The 19139-nt window shown below is 42.0% G+C and overlaps 1 protein-coding gene across 5 annotated transcripts; it reads left to right on the top strand.

Moving 5' to 3' along the window:
• tkfc (triokinase/FMN cyclase) lies at positions 1–18997 on the top strand. Of its 5 annotated transcripts, none has more exons than XM_012962152.3 (18): positions 1–89; positions 10375–10417; positions 11160–11349; positions 11423–11533; positions 11951–12132; positions 12414–12492; positions 12577–12666; positions 13122–13156; positions 13279–13363; positions 14357–14446; positions 15208–15324; positions 15418–15534; positions 16319–16456; positions 16538–16644; positions 16790–16893; positions 18289–18322; positions 18403–18492; positions 18577–18997. In XM_012962152.3, the coding sequence occupies exons 2-18, from the start codon at positions 10412–10414 to the stop codon at positions 18730–18732; spliced, it is 1731 nt and encodes a 576-aa protein (XP_012817606.2). In that variant the 5' UTR covers positions 1–89; positions 10375–10411; the 3' UTR covers positions 18733–18997. The 5 variants fall into 5 exon arrangements, with proteins under 5 accessions (XP_012817606.2, XP_012817609.2, XP_031756414.1 ...); XM_031900554.1 differs by having other exon boundaries at positions 50–111; XM_018093321.2 differs by lacking the exon at positions 1–89 and adding an exon at positions 9680–10155.
• Positions 18998–19139: the final 142 nt, after the last annotated feature.

The following is a 19139-nucleotide window of genomic DNA, read 5'->3' as shown; positions in this document are numbered from 1 at the left end:
GCGGCGCTCCTAGTACAGAGCGGCCGTAGAGATACCATAGAGTGTAGCCACTATGCGGCAGGAAGGGCTGCAAGGAGTGACGTCATAAGGTAGTTCTTGATGTAGTTTGAAGTGAGTGTGGGTTCCAGGTTCTACTGTGAGAGTGACACAGGGGGCGTAACTATAGAGAAAGGATGCGACTACAGCCCATTAATACTTTGCTTTGGATCCTAGTAACAACTGAGTGGAGCTAATGGCAAAATGCAGGCTGTTTTCATGTGAGGGTTGTATAGTGTATAATGGACGTCCTATTGTAAAATATACGTTTATTACGAATCATGGAGGAGTCATGACATGCTGCTCTGAGACAACTTCTAATATGCTTATTTTTTACAATAGGGGGTACATTATTATAATACTCAAGTTTCAATAAGTTGTGTAGCAGAAATTATATCACTAAGCCCCATTTATTTTAGGATTCAGAGGATATTTATGGCATATATATATATCTTCGCTCATTTGATACAGACACCACTGTATTACTGCCAACTATCCAAAATTCCAGCAATAGTTCCTGGTATTGACTTTCTGGAAATGTCAGTGATTTTTGAAGGGTTGGTTCACTGTTGTGATAAGATGTATATATGGCTTTTCAGTGCCAAATGAAGCATTTTTGCAATATATATCCATCAGCAAAAATTAAGATTTTAGGAGATATTCACATTGCTAATTCAAAGTAGACCGCAATAATCTTTTTTGAAGACTGGCCGCACTGTTTCTCAGTCCTCCATAGGGGGGTATCTGATGCTGATGTGCATGTTCCCGTCCCGCTTCTGTCATATAAGCGCCGAATCATTGGATCGCATCAGTGATTGCATTCGGCTGTGCCCAATGGGAGTCTGACAAAAACCCCGCTATGGACTGAGGAATGGTGTCGATGATCCCGCCACATTGCACAGTCCTCATAAAGGTTATTGTGGTTCACATTGTATTTGCAACATGAATATCTCCTAAATGCTTTGCTAATCCATATATATTGCAAAAATGCTTCTTTTGGCACTTAAAAGCCTTATATAAATTTTATTACAACGGTGAACCACCCCTTCACAGCTGACCATATAGATGAATTTCAGGAAATTTGTGGCTAGAATTAGACTGGCTATACATGCAAAGATTTGGTCTGTAAGGTTAGGAAATCTCCATACATAGATGTGTCTGCTCCCCTGTATTTGGGTCGTCCATGGTCTGTAGATCAAAGATTATCTACCCTGACTGAAAATGTCCACACTAAAAAACTAGAATATTAATCTACATGAAAAGTTACCTATAGGTCATATTGATCGTTTTTCGATTACGTCTGTAAGTAACTGTTACTTGAAGTTTTGCCACCCTGGCTGTCCATTCTCAACCTGTCTGTCATAGATTGTAATGCTAACACACTACCGCTGAACAAACATGGCAGCCCCCTTATAGAGGATCTTGGGGGATCAGGTGGGTAATGTAAAAGCTTTGGGCAAATACTTTTAAAGAAGACATATCATATAAAAATTAAGAATGTACCAGTGAATTATACTCCTCTAAATATAGAAGGATTGTTCTTAAAAAAGTTGTGTTTCGGACTGATTTATTGAGAAATTTCACCAAAACCCCACTAGTCCCGCCCATCTGTTCCACTTCCTGTTGGCAGGGGCAGGGGGGCCACTGGCTCTCAGTACACTGCACTGTAGGATAGGAACCAATCAGCAGCTAGGCTGACCTGGACACGCCCACCCTTCATTTGAAAGACGGACAGAGAACTGATAGGATCTATAGAGAGCTTCAGTAAAGGGACCAGCTTTGCAGACAGTATTCAATTTTAGACCAATGTGAAAAAACCCTAATTTTGTAGGCAATTAGGAATAATACATGGTGTATTATTCCTAATTGCCTACAAAATTAGGGTTTTTTCCATTTTTCCAATATGTCTCCTTTAAGGCAAAATGATCCGTAGCATGCAAAGACAGTATTATGATGGATGTAAAGAAGACTTAATTTCTGGTGTCGGTATCTCTTTAAGCACAGGGACACTATATTAAAGGAGAAGGAAAGGTACAGTAACTGGGATGCCAAAATGTTAGTCACCTCCCAGTGATTGTAATCACCTGATACTCTGTGCCAGTGCTCCTATTAGCAGAAAACTGCACCGGCCCAGGGTACCTGCAAGCAAGTGATTCTCTTCCTTCTTCGTTGCATTTTCGCATACGCAGTAGCGTGAAAAGCCAAACTTTAACAAAAAAGCAGGCTTTTTCACTCTACTGCACTTGCTTCCGCCCCAGGTCACAAAATAGAAGAGAGAAGGAAGAAAACTCGGGGAGATTAGTCGCCCGCGAACAGGGAGTTTGCCAGAGCCCTAAAGGGGTTGTAAACCCTACCATAACATTCACCAATGAGAACTCTACTGATCAAAAACTTCATTATAGTGCTTTAAGAATACAACTCTGATGCTGGTGGACTACAGATCCCAGCATGCCTCAACCTTCATTATATGTTAAATTGTTCTTGGATTTGTAGTCCAGCAATAGCCAAGTAAAGTTTGGTTGAGCAGTGCAGGGTTTTATAGCCCTTTAAAACTAAAAAAATTATGCAGTGAGAAAGATTCCTGAAGAATCCACATTGGCATTTAAATTGCATCATTCAGTTTCATATTAGGTAATTTCAAAAAACTTGAGGGAACCTATTTTCTAAAAGCAGGGCCTATCCCAGTGTCTCAGTTGATGTATATGAAAAATCGCAGAAAATATGCACAGTTCTAAAAAAATATTTTGTAATCGTAACCAATCGTACATTGATAAATGGGCCGCCAAGTGTGCAGGGGATTGTGGGATTGGGAGGATGCAGGCTGAAGGCAGGCTGAGGGCAATCGACTACTGTTACATGTTACATGTTATTTGAGTCTCAAAGTAGTCACCCAGATCAGCAGGGGAACAGGGGGTTTAGGGAACTGTTCCAAACCATATTATTACATTAAAAATGTTGCTTAAAATTATGTTTACCTTGTAAAAAGCTTAAGTTGTGCTTGAGTGGATTTCCCCTTTAAACAAATGTGTGTTTTCTATTTCCTTGCCTTTAATTAAGGCATTATGGCCCATTGCCATTTACTGTCCTATCCTCCTTTAGCTCAGTTATACCTTATAAAGGTTTCATGTTCTATTGTTTGAAATTGCTTATGTTAGAAGTAAGCATATGCTCCCCGGCCTCATATGTCAGCTGCCAGGGATTCCCTCTGCTCTGTTGCTATACACAGCCTGGTGCTGTTTGTGTGCCTGGTTATGTTGCACAAAGCAAACAGCCTTATTATCATTATCCTTTATTTATATGGCGTCCACTTTAGCTGCCGGTCCTTTAGGCCTTTTCGGCAGCTTTTCTGCCCATGTATGGGCACCAACAACGGGCCTCCCCCACCGACATCTGGCCTGAAATTGGGCAGGTTTGATTTTTACATTGGAACGGGTAATGTATTGGCATGTTGATGTGGTCCAAGAACAGATGGTGCTTATGCCCGCTAGTGGGACCCCTATCCTGGTGGGCCCTGAGCAAATGCCCTTTTTCTCATTTATTAAAATGGCCTTTTGGATGGGGGTTTTATTTACAAAATAGATTCCAGTGCTATGCTGATTTCACTAAGTTATCAAGCAAAGTCACTTCAACTGGCATATACATAAAGCCCTTTCCAAAGTAATTCGGGCTTATCTAAGCAAATACGCAAAAACACATTTTGCTGTATCATTGGTCTGTGTAAGATAACATGCATTTCTGTTTTTAAGTAGGAGAGCAAAATGTTGTGGCTGTGGTGTTGCATGGGGCGTGGCTTTGCAAGGGTAGGGGCGTGGCTATAACATTTTTGCATTGTACTTAAAGAGGTTATTCACCTTTGATATTGACATTGATATTCTGAGACAGTTTGCAATAGGTCTTCATTTTTCAGTAATTTAGCTTTTTGTTCAGCAGCTTTCAAATTATATATTTGCTAGGGTCTTATTTACTCTAGTAAACACACAGTGGTTTAAACAAAAGTTAGGAATATGAATAAGAGAGGGTATAATTAGAAAGATAAGTGAAAGTAACAATAACAATTACATTGTAGCCTCACAGAGTAATAGTTTTATCTGCTGGGAGGTCAGTGACTCCCCAGTTAAAAACTGGAAAATGTCAAAAAAGGAAAGTAAATAAAAAAACTATAAAAAATTAATAATGAAAACCAACTACAAAGTTGCTAGAAATGTTTACTTAGATTTGATTTAAAGGTCAACCACCCCTTTAAAAAAGGAGTTGATTTGCTAATTATCATTCTTGTGCCGAGCTTGACCTTACCTTATTAAAATGATTTAAACAGTAATTAAACCCAATAGGATTGTTTTGCCTCCAATAAGGATTAATTATATCATAGTTACCATTAAGTAGGGATGCACTGAATCCAGCATTCGGTAGGGATTCGGGCAAAATCCTTGCTCCCGGCCAAACCAACTTTTTGTCACGTAAACATGGAAGTTGAAATTTTTTTGACGCATGCTGCGCGGCACTCTTTAACCCTTCCATATCCTAATTTTCATATGTAAATTCGGTTCGCTATTTGGCAAAATCCTTTACGAAGGCTTTGGGGTTCGGCCGAATCTGAAAACTGGATTCGGTGCGTCCCCACCATTACAAGGTGCTGTTTTATTATTACAGAGAAAAAGGAAATCATTTAAAAAAAAAATTAGAATTATTTGCTTATACAGGTATGGGATCAGTTATAAGGAAACCCGTTATCCAGAAAGCTCCGAGTTACGGAAAGCCCATCTCCCAAAGACTCCATTTTAATCAAATAGTTCAGATTTTTAAAACTGATTTCCTTTTTCTCTGTAATAATAAAACAGTGCCTTGTAATTGATCCCAACTAAGATATAAATAATCCTTATTGGGGGCAAAACAATACTATTGAGTTTAATTCATGTTTTATTGTTTTTTTAGTAGACTTAAGGTATGAAGATCCAAATTACGGAAAGATCCCTTATACGGAATACTCTTGGTCCCGAGCATTCTGGATAACGGGTCCTACACCTGTAATGGATCTATGGGAGAGAACCTTCCTGTAATTTAGAACTTTCTGGATAATGGGTTTCCGGATAACGGATCCCATGCTGCAGTGATCCCCAACCAGTAGCTCGCGAGGAACATGTTGCTCCCTTACCCCTTGGATGTTGCTCCCAGTGGCCTCAAACCAGGCGCTCATTTTTGAATTTCTGGTAAAGGAGGCAATTTTTGCAGCCATAAAAAAAAAGTATAATGCGAAACAGAGCCTTCTATAGCCTGCCAGTCCACATAGTGGCTATCAAATAGTCAATTATAGCTCTCATTGGCACCTCCAGGAACCTTTTTCATGCTTGTGTTGCTCCCCAACACTCTTTCCACTTGAATGTGGCTCACGGGTATAAAAGGTTGGGGATCCCTGCCATGCCGGTATCTAATTACGTTTGTCTCCTTGATTCAGCTGTATCATGTAACACCTTCAAATACCATAATAAGTAAGATGGGGAGCATGTTTATATGAGCATCTGAGGACCTACCCGTAGATAGTTCTTGCCTTGGGCAAAAAAGAGAAATGTAAATCTTAATTACTGTAAGACTTAATTACTGATTAACGTTATTTCTCCAGCTGCACCTCACGTGGGCACGGGCAGTTATTACATAAAGGAAAATTACATACAATGTACGTCAGTGGAAACAAAATGCTCGGGAGAGTTTATCCAAAAGTCAAGAGTGTTTATTAAAACCTTTCAAGTATATAAATAGCAAAAAGATGTGAATGCGAGGCTTGACCCAATGAGCACCCTGGTTACTGGGCATAGAGGGGAAGCGGAGGTCTAAATGCATTTGTTCTGTTCAGTGTACATTAAAGAGCTGACACATCCTATAGGTTTGTGATTGAAAAGAATGAAACATTTAGAGCTAAATGGTGTTTGGCTGATGTAGGAGCAGAATAATGCTCAGGACCAGATGGTATGCACTAATCCTCAAAGGCCCCTTGATGCCTGGCATGGTGCCATCAGATTGGAAAATTGCACACATGGTAACTGTAAAAAAACGAACAAAGCCAATGCCAAATTAGGCACATTCCCATAGGGCTGCCACCTTTTCTGGAAATGTATTATTCTTCCCTGTTCTTTATTTACGTAACCCCTGGGCACTAGTGCAAGAGCAGTAAGGGGTGCTAAAGTGTGCCCGGTAGTGCTCATGTAGGAAGCACTCTCTCTCTGCACCATGCACCGGAGATGCAGTCCGGTATTAGCAGAGCGAGTCCCAGGTCTCTGTGCTATGAAACATGTACATTGCTTCATGCAGTGGGCAAATTAAACATATGGGGGCTAAAGTGTTTTCATCCAAGATTTGCTTTCCACTTATGGCAGTGATACACGTGGAGATTAGTCGCCTGTGATAAATCTTCTTTACCGTGGGCAACTAATCTCCCCGCAATGACATTCCACCGCCAAGAATATAGGTAAGTCGCCGGTGGGATGGCATACACGTCGCTTCGGTTTCCCGTAGTCGCCCCAAGTTTCCTTGAGAGACAACTTCGGGAAAACAAAGTGACGTGTATGCCATCCCACCGGCGATTTACATTCTTGCTGGTTGGATGGCATGTCAAGGAGATTAGTCACCCACGGTAACAAAGATTTATCGCAGGCAACTAATCTCTATGTGTGTCACTGCCCTTAAGGCACATTTTTAACAATGTGACATAAAGCCACTTCAGGTAGAAGATCTTTAGGGTGAAGACACTACTACACTACAGAGCTACTAGTAGCAGCTACGTGTGGCTACAGAAATAGACAAAGCTGATCGTTTACTGATAACTGTCTCTGCGTGTGTTTTAGCAGAGGAAATTCTCAGTATTGTCTATGGCAGGGGATTTTCTGGTGTTTCGTAGCCGTGACAAGTAGCTGCTACTAAGTAGCTCCCATTAGCTAGAGTTGCAGCACGGAAGCTACTGAGACCAAGCTAAAATGGCAGCAGCTATCTTAAGCAAACAGAGGGAGCTTCTAGGACTGTTTACTCAAGTATGGTGAAGCTTTCTGCAGAATAAATATAGCGTTCTAGGTGGCACTAATGTGGCTAATCTATTGCCAGTAAGTGCCAAAATACCTTTCCTTCTCCTTTAATGCATGCAAACTCCATTTGAACCTATGTCAAGATGCTCACTTTACTGTTCTGTTTTATTGTATTGTTCCCTTGGCTACTTAAATTCCCCTCTTCTTTAAGTGAATACTTAACACAGCCAAGTAATCCATCTTTTTATTCCATCTTTAAGACCTTTTTGTTCTTAAAATCCGTCATGTGTGTCATTAGCCTAAACCCTACTGCTGTATCATGTCAGAACTGATTACATTGCTCTGGGCAGGAAGTGGAAAATGCAAATTCAAACTGCTTCCCCCAAGTGCTAAACAAAGCACACAAACATATCTTTTTAGTTCCTTGAAGTATAGTCTATACTAAATGTACAATATAAGGTTTAATTTGTGTTATTTCAGTTCATCATAAACTAGACACACAAAAGGCAGGGCAGATTCCTAGAAGCACATTTATATTCTAGAATAGTATCCTGAGAGGTGTTGAAAGTCAGTATAATGTGCAGCTTGTGGAGGTCAAAGCAGGCAACAGTGTATAACAATATTAGTGACACAAACACCAGTTCTCAGGCTGAGATTGTTGGAACTTAGGAAGGACCTGATCCAAACAATGATCTCACAAATAGAAGAGGCACGAATATGGGCACACAAATAGCAGAGGCACGGCTTTGGCACACAGATAGCAGAGGCACGAATATGGGCACACAAACAGAAGAGGCACGGTTATGGGTACACAAATAGCAGAGGCACAGTTATGGGCACACAAATAGCAGAGGCATGGCTATGGGCACACAAGTAGCAGAGGCACGGCTATGGGCACACAAATAGCAGAGGCACAGATCTGGGCACAAAAATAGCAGAGGCACGGCTATGGGTACACAAGTAGCAGAGGCACGGCTATGGGCACACAAATAGCAGAGGCACAGATCTGGGCACACAAATAGCAGAGGCACGGCTATGGGCACACAAGTAGCAGAGGCACGGCTATGGGCACACAAATAGCAGAGGCACAGATCTGGGCACACAAATAGCAGAGGCACAGATCTGGGCACACAAATAGCAGAGGCACCGAACTGGGCACACAAATAACAGAGGCATGGCTATGGGCACACAAACAGAAGAGGCACGGTTATGGGCACACAAATAGCAGAGGCACAGTTATGGGCACACAAATATCAGAGGCACGGCTATGGGCACACAAATAGCAGAGGCACAGATCTGGGTACACAAATAGCAGAGGCACAGATCTGGGTACACAAATAGCAGAGGCACAGATCTGGGCACACAAATAGCAGAGGCACAGATCTGGGCACACAAATAGCAGAGGCACAGATCTGGGCACACAAATAGCAGAGGCACAGCTATGGGCACACAAATAGCAGAGGCACAGTTATGGGCACACAAATAGCAGAGACATGGCTATGGGCACACAAGTAGCAGAGGCACAGATCTGGGCACACAAATAGCAGAAGCAAGGCTATGGGCACACAAATAGCAGAGGCACGGCTATGGGCACACAAATAGCAGAGGCACGGCTATGGGCACACAGATAGCAGAGGCACGGCTATGGGCACACAGATAGCAGAGGCACGGCTATGGGCACACAAATAGCAGAGGCGCGGCTATGGGCACACAAATAGCAGAGGCACAGATCTGGGCACACAAATAGAGGCACGGCTATGGGCACACAAATAAAGGCACAGCTATGGGAGCACATAGATCTTCTATATCCGTAGGGCTTATAATAGACTGTTTAAAAGTCAAGAAGCATTAGCGGGTACATAACAAATGTACTGATACACAAAATATTGATTCTGGGAAATGTGATATCTCCTGTATTCCGGGCTTGCTACAATGGCAAAATACATAAATCCAACACCACTTGTAGGCTAGAACAGAGAGGGAGGGAGCATCATAATGAAAGGAAACATAAATATAAAGTACATACTGTGTAACAATTGTTTGATGTTTTCAATATATACATCAGAGATGCTCATAAGCCCATAAGCTGTTACTGAACTTCAGCCCCCAGCATTCTGCCACTGTCTAAAGGCTGTAACCACCACCCCCACACATACACAGTCAGTTTGTGGGCCCCAGAAGCGAAGGTGGGATTCTGATAAGCACCTACTTATATTTATATTATACTTACACATAATAGCAACCTGTTTTTAATCATGGCTGTGCCTTTAAATGTTCTTATCTTTCTGCTGAATTATAAGATACTGGCTTGTTTGCTAAACCAAGGGAAATACAGGCAGCCAGCAACACACAAATACAAGCAGTATATGTAGCGGAGAGGTCACTGCCTGCAGGTAACAAAATTGAGCAAATATTAGAGGAAACCCAGGTAACGTGGTTACACAGGGTCGGTGCTGCTCTCAGGCTCTCAGTGTTCTCTTAATGGAGCCCGAGAGAGAGCAATGGGTTATATCTACTGCTTTTTAGTTTGTTATATGTGCATGATACACAGTGGGAGCTGTAGATGTTAGTGAAATAGCTCCTCTAGTGGTTACAAAGGGCACAGGGCACATTGGTGTGTAAGAAGCAGTCTGTGGTCTCCTAGTCTGCATTACCTAAGCCCACTATGGGTAGGGTATTTTCATTGTGATTATTGTTAATATTACATTGATACTGGACTTAAGCTAGTATAAAGTGCTGCTGTTGGCATGTAGATTTAGGCAATATAGTTTCACTGAACCCCCAGTCTCCCCCCCCACAGTGCTGCCCTGTAGCACTTAGGGTCTGGGCACTAATTTGTATAGAAAGTTAGTTTAGGCCATATTTTGATAGTTGATTAATTATCTGCCCTCAGCTATATTACCTCCCCCATGGCATTGGCACAGTCACATGACCAGTTGATTATATTCTGGCCAAAGTATAAAGTCCCATTACAGGGAGCCTGAGCTGCCCTTCTTGTAGAGCCGGCTGTGCTGCCTGAGAAATCCCTGTTACTGTGCTCTCCATTCTGTTTCCCTGCAGAGTCTGTTTTGTGCTGGATCTGCATCTGTACCTGGGCATCCTGATTCCTGTAAGCAGACTCCCAGTATAATGTGCCTTTCTGGCCTGCCAGTGCTGTGATGTGCAGCCCTTGCCCTGTGCCCCTTTGCATCCCACCGTGCCAGTTTGCTCTCTCAGTATGCGTAGGTTGGCTTCCATCGATAGCAGTTCATTACATGTCCCTTTACTGAGTGTCCTTGTCCCTTCTGTGTACACTTCTCTTATTGATGGATGTTCTATTTCTATACAGGACACACCGAGCATAAGAGAGGACAATACAGCATATAATGGAGGTTTGTTACCAGTGGCTGTGCACAGCCTTTCTCTCATTTCATAGGTAGTAAAATTTGCTTATGGGCTACTATCTTATGATAAAACATGGCTTCAGTTTATTGGACATAGGGCTGCTGTGTTGTTTCCTATGCTTGGAAGTCCTACACCACCCTCTGTGCCCCACTAAACATACTTCTGTGATCCTCCAGAGTAGTCCTTGTTTAGTGAGAACAGAGGGGGTTCATATTTTGCCACTGAAGTCTATAAAGTATATTTAATAAAGGAGCCACCATAGCAGCACTTATTCACATTCTAGATCCAGCAGGCCTGGACTTGCAATCAGTGGATTCTGGACTGGTGGCAGGCTATTTGGGACTCACTGTCCTTTTAATGCCAGGGCCTATTTTGAATTCCAGTCCAGACCTGAGAACAGGGATCCCCCACTTTTTTTTACTCATGAGCCACATTCAGATGTAAAAAGTGTTGGTGAGCCACATAGGCATGAAAAAAGTTCCTTGAGGATGCAAAATCAGGGCTGTGATGTGTGTCTCTGTGCATCCAAAATGTGAGCAACATCAAAGGGGCTGGGGAGCAACATGTTGCTCACGCCCACTGGTTGGGGATCACTGTTATAGATAAATAACTTAAATAGGGTAATAGGGTAAATTTGCCCTTGACTTTATCAATATCCCTTTCTATCACTTATTGTCCTGCTGTGCAGAACTGACTTAACGTTTCAACATTACCTTTCACTGTTTCCAGGTCAGCAAAAAGCTTTTGAACTCAGTCCCAGGCTGCGTAGATGATGCTCTCGAAGGTCTTGTATGCTGCTCTCCTGGACTTCGGATGCTTCAGGGGCACCGCGTTATACTCCGGGCTGACTTTGAAGGTGTCAAAGGCAAAGTGGCATTGCTGTCTGGTGGGGGCTCTGGGCATGAGCCAGCCCATGCAGGTAATATTGAAAGGATAGAGTTAAGACATACACCCTTTGTTGGCTTGCAGTACCCTTAGCCTCTCTCTTGCAGGTTATGTTGGACGTGGAATGCTCACAGGAGCAATTGCTGGCCCCGTCTTTACCTCACCACCAGTTGGCAGCATTGTAGCAGCGATACGAACAGTGGCACAAGCAGGAGCTGGTAACTATCTACTGCTACCTTTAGCAGTGCTGTCCAACTTACTGTCGATAGTGGGCCAACATCCAATTTAACAAATATTTAGGCGCTGGAGAGTATTAAAAGAAGTCTGTGAGTTCTTGGGATACTCCTGGGCCATTTTGAAGGGCCACATCTGGCTTGTGTGCTCCCAGTTATGCAACACTGCTCTAGATTGTTGTTATCCACTTGGGGTATGTGGGCAGAAACAGCCTATCAGGAAGGTTTTATGGAGTCCAGCATCCTGTAGCTCTCCATAGAGAGATCTGGCCTGTGATACATAGGTATGCTAGATCTCAAAACTGGCCAACTTAAACTGCTCTAGCCATTTATTTATATATTGTTTTGTCCTCACCTGTCAGAGGGTGTGTCTTGTTTCTCATTTTTCTGCTCCTTGGACAGAGGGTGTGCTTCTGATAGTGAAGAATTACACTGGCGACCGCCTGAATTTCGGCCTAGCGCTGGAGAGAGCACGGGGAGAGGGAACGAAGGTGGAGATGGTTGTCATTGGAGATGATTGTGCTTTCTCCTTGCCCAAGAAGGCAGGCCGTCGTGGGTTATGTGGAACTGTGCTTATCCATAAGGTGAGAGCTAAAGTAGTATGTTAGTGCCTTTATTAACTAAGGCCACATGGTAATATGAAGAAGATTAGATCTATAAGGCCAGGCACATTAAACTATACAGTAAAAGTCAGTGGCATCAAATCTAACGGTATTTAGAGTGCCCTATCATACGAGACTAACTAAATATGTTGATCCAGACAGCAGCCAGTAGCATTGCACAGATACTATCCAACTGAGTGCCTCATTCCACAGCAATACAATGTTTATCATACTTTGATTTTTTTCTTGTGTCTCTCCTGTAGATAGCAGGTGCTCTGGCTGAAGAGGGGAAGAGTTTGAAAGAAATTCTTCATATTGTAGAATCTGCTGCCATCCGGATTGGTGAGAAAACTAGACCAGTAATCAGTGAAAACATGATACATGTTGGTGGTGTTTTATAGCTACTTCTTGTGTTTACCCCTTTAGGGACTCTCGGTGTCAGCCTGTCTCCATGCAGTGTCCCTGGTGCAGGACCAACCTTTAAACTTGCGCCGGATGAACTAGAGTTGGGACTTGGTGAGTTGGGACTTGTGTCTGTCCTCTTATTCTGCTTATTCCTGCCCCAAATGGCACTGGTTATGTTACTGGGCCGTATTTATCAAGATAGAACTTTAGTAGTTCTGCGACAGTACTGATAGTCATAAGCAAAGTAAGCTGAGTGAATAGAGGCTGTTACTTTGGGCAACATGCCATTTTGTATTTCTGTTATAGCTAAGTTAAGAAATTAGCTAAGAAGCTTTTCAGACAGGGCTAGATTCAGAGAGAGAGCAGTTGAGTCAGCAGTCCAAAACTGCTAATGTCTCAGAAACTGCTAAAAATAGAACATACATGTAAATTGCAAAAATGCTCAGAAAGCCACCAGTCCATTAGCTGCAGAACTCGATAGGAGTATTCTACATAAATATGGCTCACTGCGTCTTACTGTATTTCATTTCTGTTTAGCTCTGCTTGTTTGTCTGTCCTCCCTGCAGGCATTCATGGAGAGGCAGGTGTGCGGCGAGGCAAGGTTGGGCTCAAGTCTTGTTTTGTTTTTCCTAATTTCAAAGTCCTGTTATGCACAAACATGTTACATTTATAGAATAAAAATTGCCTTTTTATAATCTTTTTTTTTTTTTTTGGACACAACAGATGATGTCCTCTGATGAGGTTGTAAAAGTTATGATGGATCACATGACTGACCCCTCCAGCCAATCAAGGGTGGAATTAAGCCCAGGTCAGTATCTGTCTGCGTGTATTTCTATAGGCCAAGCCTTGTGCTGTCTCTAAAGCAGCAAAGCCTTCAGCCTTCTATAAGGGCAATATACATCAATATTTAGCATAAATAAATAGGGCTTGCATAAGAAGTACACCTATTCTTTTATCTAAAAAATATATTTAACATTATTTTGTAAATTACATGACAACTACACTTTTAGTGTATAGTATATAAACAAGAAGCACAGGGACCCATAACTTTTTTGTTTTTGTTTTTTAATGTTTGTGGGAATCTAGGATGAGCCACATAAGCCTGGTCCTTGCCCTTGAAATCCCATCCACACTGCACCTGCAATACACTTAAGCCATGCCTCTTTCATAGAAAGCCCCACCCCTTTTGCAGCTGGGTGGGGCACTAGCCTGTGTTTCCCCTGTAGCTGCCCTATGGATGAGCAGTAAGTCTGGGTAACTCTGGACTTAAATTATTCGACTTATACCATGCCATATATTGAGTTCTAAGCTCATTAGTCTATAATTTCTCTACTAAATTAGTATTTCATTCTTTATTGCTACACTGTATAGACATAAGTGGTCATTTATGTACTGCACTGCAGTTGCAGGTCCCACAGTCAGTTTTGTGAAAAATCACATTAATTAAATGTACTTGCCTCACTCTGTGCTCCTTGCACATCTGTATAGTTTGCAGATGCACCATAAGAATCAGGCACACATATCACTTTTATGTCAAACACTATGAGCTCCTGTGTGTGATGTGAGCTCCTTCCACAACTGCTCTAAAGAACCAAGGTGTTGGATCAAGTATAAAATGAAAGTACTTGCAGTTTCACAGTTTTGCACTATTTAGTGAAAGAAATAAGAAAAGCCAAAGTTTTTTTTTTCATTTGCAGATTCCATGCCCTATGCAAGCTCTATATAGAAAACTCACATTGAATGTAATGTTTATTGGGAAAGCTCTACCTTATTGTGCTCTTATTATGTGTCTCGTGATTAGGTGACACTGTGATCCTTGTTGTGAATAATCTGGGTGGTTTGTCCTGTCTGGAGCTACAGATTGTGGCTTCTTCGGCCGTACATTGCCTAGGTCAGTAGCAGCTCATCTGGATCTTGCCTCACACTTATACCCCAATAATGTCCTTGCTTTGCCTCTACCATTCTGTGTTAAGTTCTCCTCTTAGTTATTCCTTCTTTATGTCCCATGGAGAGATTAGTCACTTCCCAATAGATCTCTGCTATAGCGAGCAACTAATCTCTCCAAAATGCCTTTCCACCAGCAGCAAAGGGGATCGCCAGTGGAAAGGCCTATGCATTGCTTCGATTTTCCAAAGCGATGAGTAGGCCTTTCAACCTGCGATTCCCTTTATTGCCGGTGGAAAGGCATATCTTTAAATTAACTTTTATTATGATGTAGAGAGATAATTTGCAATTGGTCTTCTTTTGTTTTTTAAATAATTATCTTTCTTTAGCAGCTCTTCAGTTTGGAATTTCAGCAGCTTGGCTACTAGGGTCCAGATTACCCAAACAACCTGGCAGTGATTTGAGGGTGAGACTAGAATATGAATAGGAGAGGGTCTTAACAGAAAGATAAGTAATAAAAAAAAATCAATAACAATAAAATTGTAGCCTCGCAGAGTAATAGTTTATTGACTACCTGGGTCACTGACCTCAATATGAAAGCGGCAAAAAAAGGCAAATAATTTAAAAACTGAAGACCAACTGAGAGTTGCTATGAATCATCCATTCTATAATAGACTAAAAGTTAACCTAAAGGTGAACTACCCCTTTTAAAGAATTGTTGTGCATTTACGGTTTGCCCCTAGTATGTTACATAATAATCTATTTCAGAGGGAAGGGGAGTGCAGATACAACGTGCAATGGTGGGGTCCTTCATGACAGCCTTGGAAATGAGTGGCGTCTCCCTTACTATAATGAAGTGCACGCCAGAACTACTGCTTCTCTTTGGTAATGAGCTTTTGTGTTCTGTAACATCACACACTATGTACATTGCACTGAGCATCATGTTTAACTGTTGGCACTTGTGATCTTATCTCGCAGATAGTGAAACCTCAGCGCCCGCTTGGCCGAGAATTTCTCGTTTCCCTGTGACGGGCCAGACCCGGATCTTCCAGTGTGCTCCAGAAAGCACCACGTATGAGGAATCCAAACCAGACAGTGAGTCCCATACGTAGAAGTATAGAGTGCAGTCTTGCAAAAGTATTTACACCTTTGACCAGTTCCTAAACCAGTGTTAAACAAGAATGAAAGGCCCACTAATAGCACAATGTGAATATTTTGGCCTCCTAAATTGCTGTATTTCCCACCCCCAAATTATTAAAATATTCAACTATTCAGCATTTTAGAGCCAGGTATAGCAAACAGGCCAGTTTAGAGGGACCCAGTTGTGCAGCTTAGGAGGGTGGAGGAATGCCTCTGTGGGGGAGCAAGGTAATATAGCAGGCTTTTGTATTGCGTTAATAACCTGTCTCTTTAACATATCCATCCATTTGAATTAAAGGGGTGCTTTTGGGCTTTGACCTCCGTCATCTTGTCCCGACACCCTCCTGTAATTTCTTGCACTGCACATACAAACAGAAAGAGAAACTTTAATTACAGGATATTATTTCAAATAATATTGATAAATATATTAATACAAATATATAGAGAGTATCGATAAATCTTGATAAACCACCTCACCCCTAGTTTGTATTTAATTGTTGCCAACTGGCAGCATTTAAAGTATTTACAGAGAGGCTGCCAGAATATAAGAGAGGAGTAACTATGGGCTACCCAACACAGGAAACCAACACAGGTGAAGGGTCAAGCCAGGCTGCAAGTATCACAGTCCATGGCAAGGTACAGAGTGTAGTGGAATAGTGGTTCCTGTATAATGGAAGCAAGCTTGGGCACAGAAACTGTTGTTAAATCAGTATTTGTTCCATGATTTCTTGTGTTTTAGCCATGTCTGTGCAGGTTTACAGTCGCGTGTTGGGGCGTGTTTGTCTGGCACTACTAGCGCTAGAAGAGGAACTTAATGATCTGGACCGTGCAGCTGGGGATGGAGATTGTGGAAGTACCCATGCCAGGGCAGCCCACGGTCAGTGTTACCTCCTGAGGTTCTGATCATAAGCAATATAATGGTTATTTGATTATATCATGCCATTTTCAATCTCTGCAGCAATCCAGAACTGGATGAATTCACAACAGGTTCCCTCTCACCCTGCAAAGCTCCTTATGGCTCTGTCACAAGTCTTACTGGAAAAAATGGGGGGCACCTCTGGAGCGGTGAGTGTAATGCAAATGAAGGCTCTGGTAGGGGAATTTTAACACAAAACCTAACATTTTAGTTTGCTTTTAGGTTATGTGTATTTTACAGTGTAGAAGAGTTGCAATTTTCATCATTATAGTAATGTTGTGTTTTGTCTTGCAGCTGTACAGTCTTTTTTTGACAGCAGCTGCACGGCCCTTACAGAGCATGAGTGGCCCGCAGGCGTGGGCATCAGCAATGGATGATGGCATTGAGGCTATGAAGAGGTACGGTTGGCAATCTCGATAAAATGACAAGGAGTAAAAAAGCATAGCCATCAGTATAAAACTGAGATGGAGGGTTAAATTGACTAGGAAACAGTTATTACTTGATGTTTTCTCTGGGGCAAACCACAAAGACTAGAAGATTATATGTGCCCATGCCTGATGCCTATGCTATAACTCCACCCCCTTTTCATAGGCCAGTCCACTTTTGCCTGCAGAATGTGTTCCATTAAAAACAAGCGATTGAATCAGCCTGTCTCTGAGCACACACATGGGGGCACATTTACTAATCCACGAATCCGAATCACGAATGGGAAAAAATCGTATTGGAAATGAAAATTTCGTAAGATCACAAGCTTACGAAAAAATCGTATTAGTCACGATAATATCGTATTGGCGATCCGAAAGTCACGAAATTTTCGTAACGAACAATTGTAAACAGCGGTAAAACCTTTCCGATTTTTTCGTGCAAACGTCCGAAAAAGTTGTGCGGCGTACAAAAAAGTTGTGCGGCGTACGGAAAAAGTCGTGCGCTGTACGAAAAAGTCGTGCGGACGCCCGATAAAATCGGCGAAAATACGCTCGGAGCGTTTGCATGAATGCTCGAGCGTTCGTGCTTTTGTAAATGTGCCCCATGGTGTGGTTTGTAGGCCTAAATGCCAAGCAGCTTATGCATTTTAGCCCTAAATGGAATATGAGAGATTCTTCGGACAAATTATGGAAAAAGGGAAGCACTTAAAGGGGTGGTTCACCTTAAAGTTAACGTTTAGCATGTTATAGAATGCCCAATTATTAGCAACTTTAAATTGGTCTTCATTTTTTATTGTTTTTTAATTATTTGCTTTTCTCTTTTGACTCTCTCCAGCTTTCAAAAGGGGGTCAGTCAAATAAGTATTGCTCATTGTTACTTTTTTATTACTTCTTCAGACCCACTCCTATTCATATTCCAGTTTCTTATTCAAACAACTGCCTGGTTGCTAGGGTAAATTGGACACTAGCAACCTATAGCTGCCAAAATTCTAAAAACTGGAGAGTTGCTAAATATAAAGCTTAGTAACTCAGAAAGTACAAATAATAAAAAATGAAGACAAATTGCAAATTGTTTCAAAATAGCTCTCTCTACATCATACTAATTTAACGGTGAACAACTCCCTTAACATATTAGGTAAACTCAGGACTCTGTGACCCACATTCCAGCTCCTACTTGTACAACTTGTGACGTCAAGGAATAACTACAACTCCCATGTACATCAGCAACTCACTTTATGTTATAATGTTACTTTACACTTGATTATAATGTATGTTAGTTGTCCAAAAGGGTTGGCATTGCACAGAAAAGGAGAGGTGGAGTCCTATACAGTGAAGTGTTTTTTGTTTTTTGTTTTTGGAACGCTTTAGGTTTGGGGGTGCAGAGCCAGGAGACAGGACCATGGTAAGTCATTTTGTGTTGCTAAGCACCAGTGAGTATGACAGGTGTCACTCCTTTCTAATGTGATTCATATTCTCCACTAGCTGGATCCGCTGTGTGCTACTTCTGGTGTTCTTCAGTCTCTGCGGACTCCAGGTTGTGATTTGATGCAGACCCTTAGCTTAGCCGTGCAGGTGATTTCTTGTGCCTTGTTTAAGTGGACTGGACGGAGCACAAATGGGGTAAAAGCTCCCTAATCCTGTACTTGTCTCTTGCAGAGAGCCACAGAGGCCGCTGACAGCACACGTCACATGACAGCGGGAGCAGGGAGAGCTAGTTACATTGGGTCCTCATCACTCAATCGTCCAGATCCAGGTGCCGTTGCAGTAGCGGCAGTTCTCAAGGGTATCATGGAAGGCTTGGAAAAAAAGTGACCTGGAGTTTGTCAGCAGCCCAAGAAGTCTTATGGGACCTTGCAATGTTGACAGTATTATGACACAGACATTACTCAGTGGAAATGCCCCACCCCGGGCCCTAATTAAAGCAAATGACCTGTATTAAATCAGAATGTATAGATTGCCTGGTAACACAACCATTCCCTAATAACAAATGCAGCTGCTGTAACATTATGCCCCCAGCCATACAGAACTTCAGTTACATTCCTGCAGATGTTTGCAATAAATTCCAGATGGCAACGCATGTGTTGTGGCGCAATCCTCTGTGGAAACGAGGAAGCAGAATTAGGCACTAATATCATTTATTTGATTTAATTGCTGTGTAATTTGACCATAGCTCTCTAAACATAAAAGACCAGACAATAAAAAAAAAAGTCATGCACTCG

This window comes from Xenopus tropicalis, chromosome 4, assembly GCF_000004195.4.
Source record: "Xenopus tropicalis strain Nigerian chromosome 4, UCB_Xtro_10.0, whole genome shotgun sequence".
NCBI lineage: Eukaryota > Metazoa > Chordata > Amphibia > Anura > Pipidae > Xenopus > Xenopus tropicalis.
This window is presented reverse-complemented; position numbering and strand designations above follow the sequence as displayed.

Excerpts from the sequence above, each read along its gene's own strand:
- tkfc (XM_012962152.3), top strand. Across the intron at positions 13,157-13,278 it reads CAGGTGTGCGGCGAGGCAAG|ATGATGTCCTCTGATGAGGT; the intron begins GTTGGGCTCAAG and ends TGGACACAACAG. Across the intron at positions 14,447-15,207 it reads TTCGGCCGTACATTGCCTAG|AGGGAAGGGGAGTGCAGATA; the intron begins GTCAGTAGCAGC and ends AATCTATTTCAG.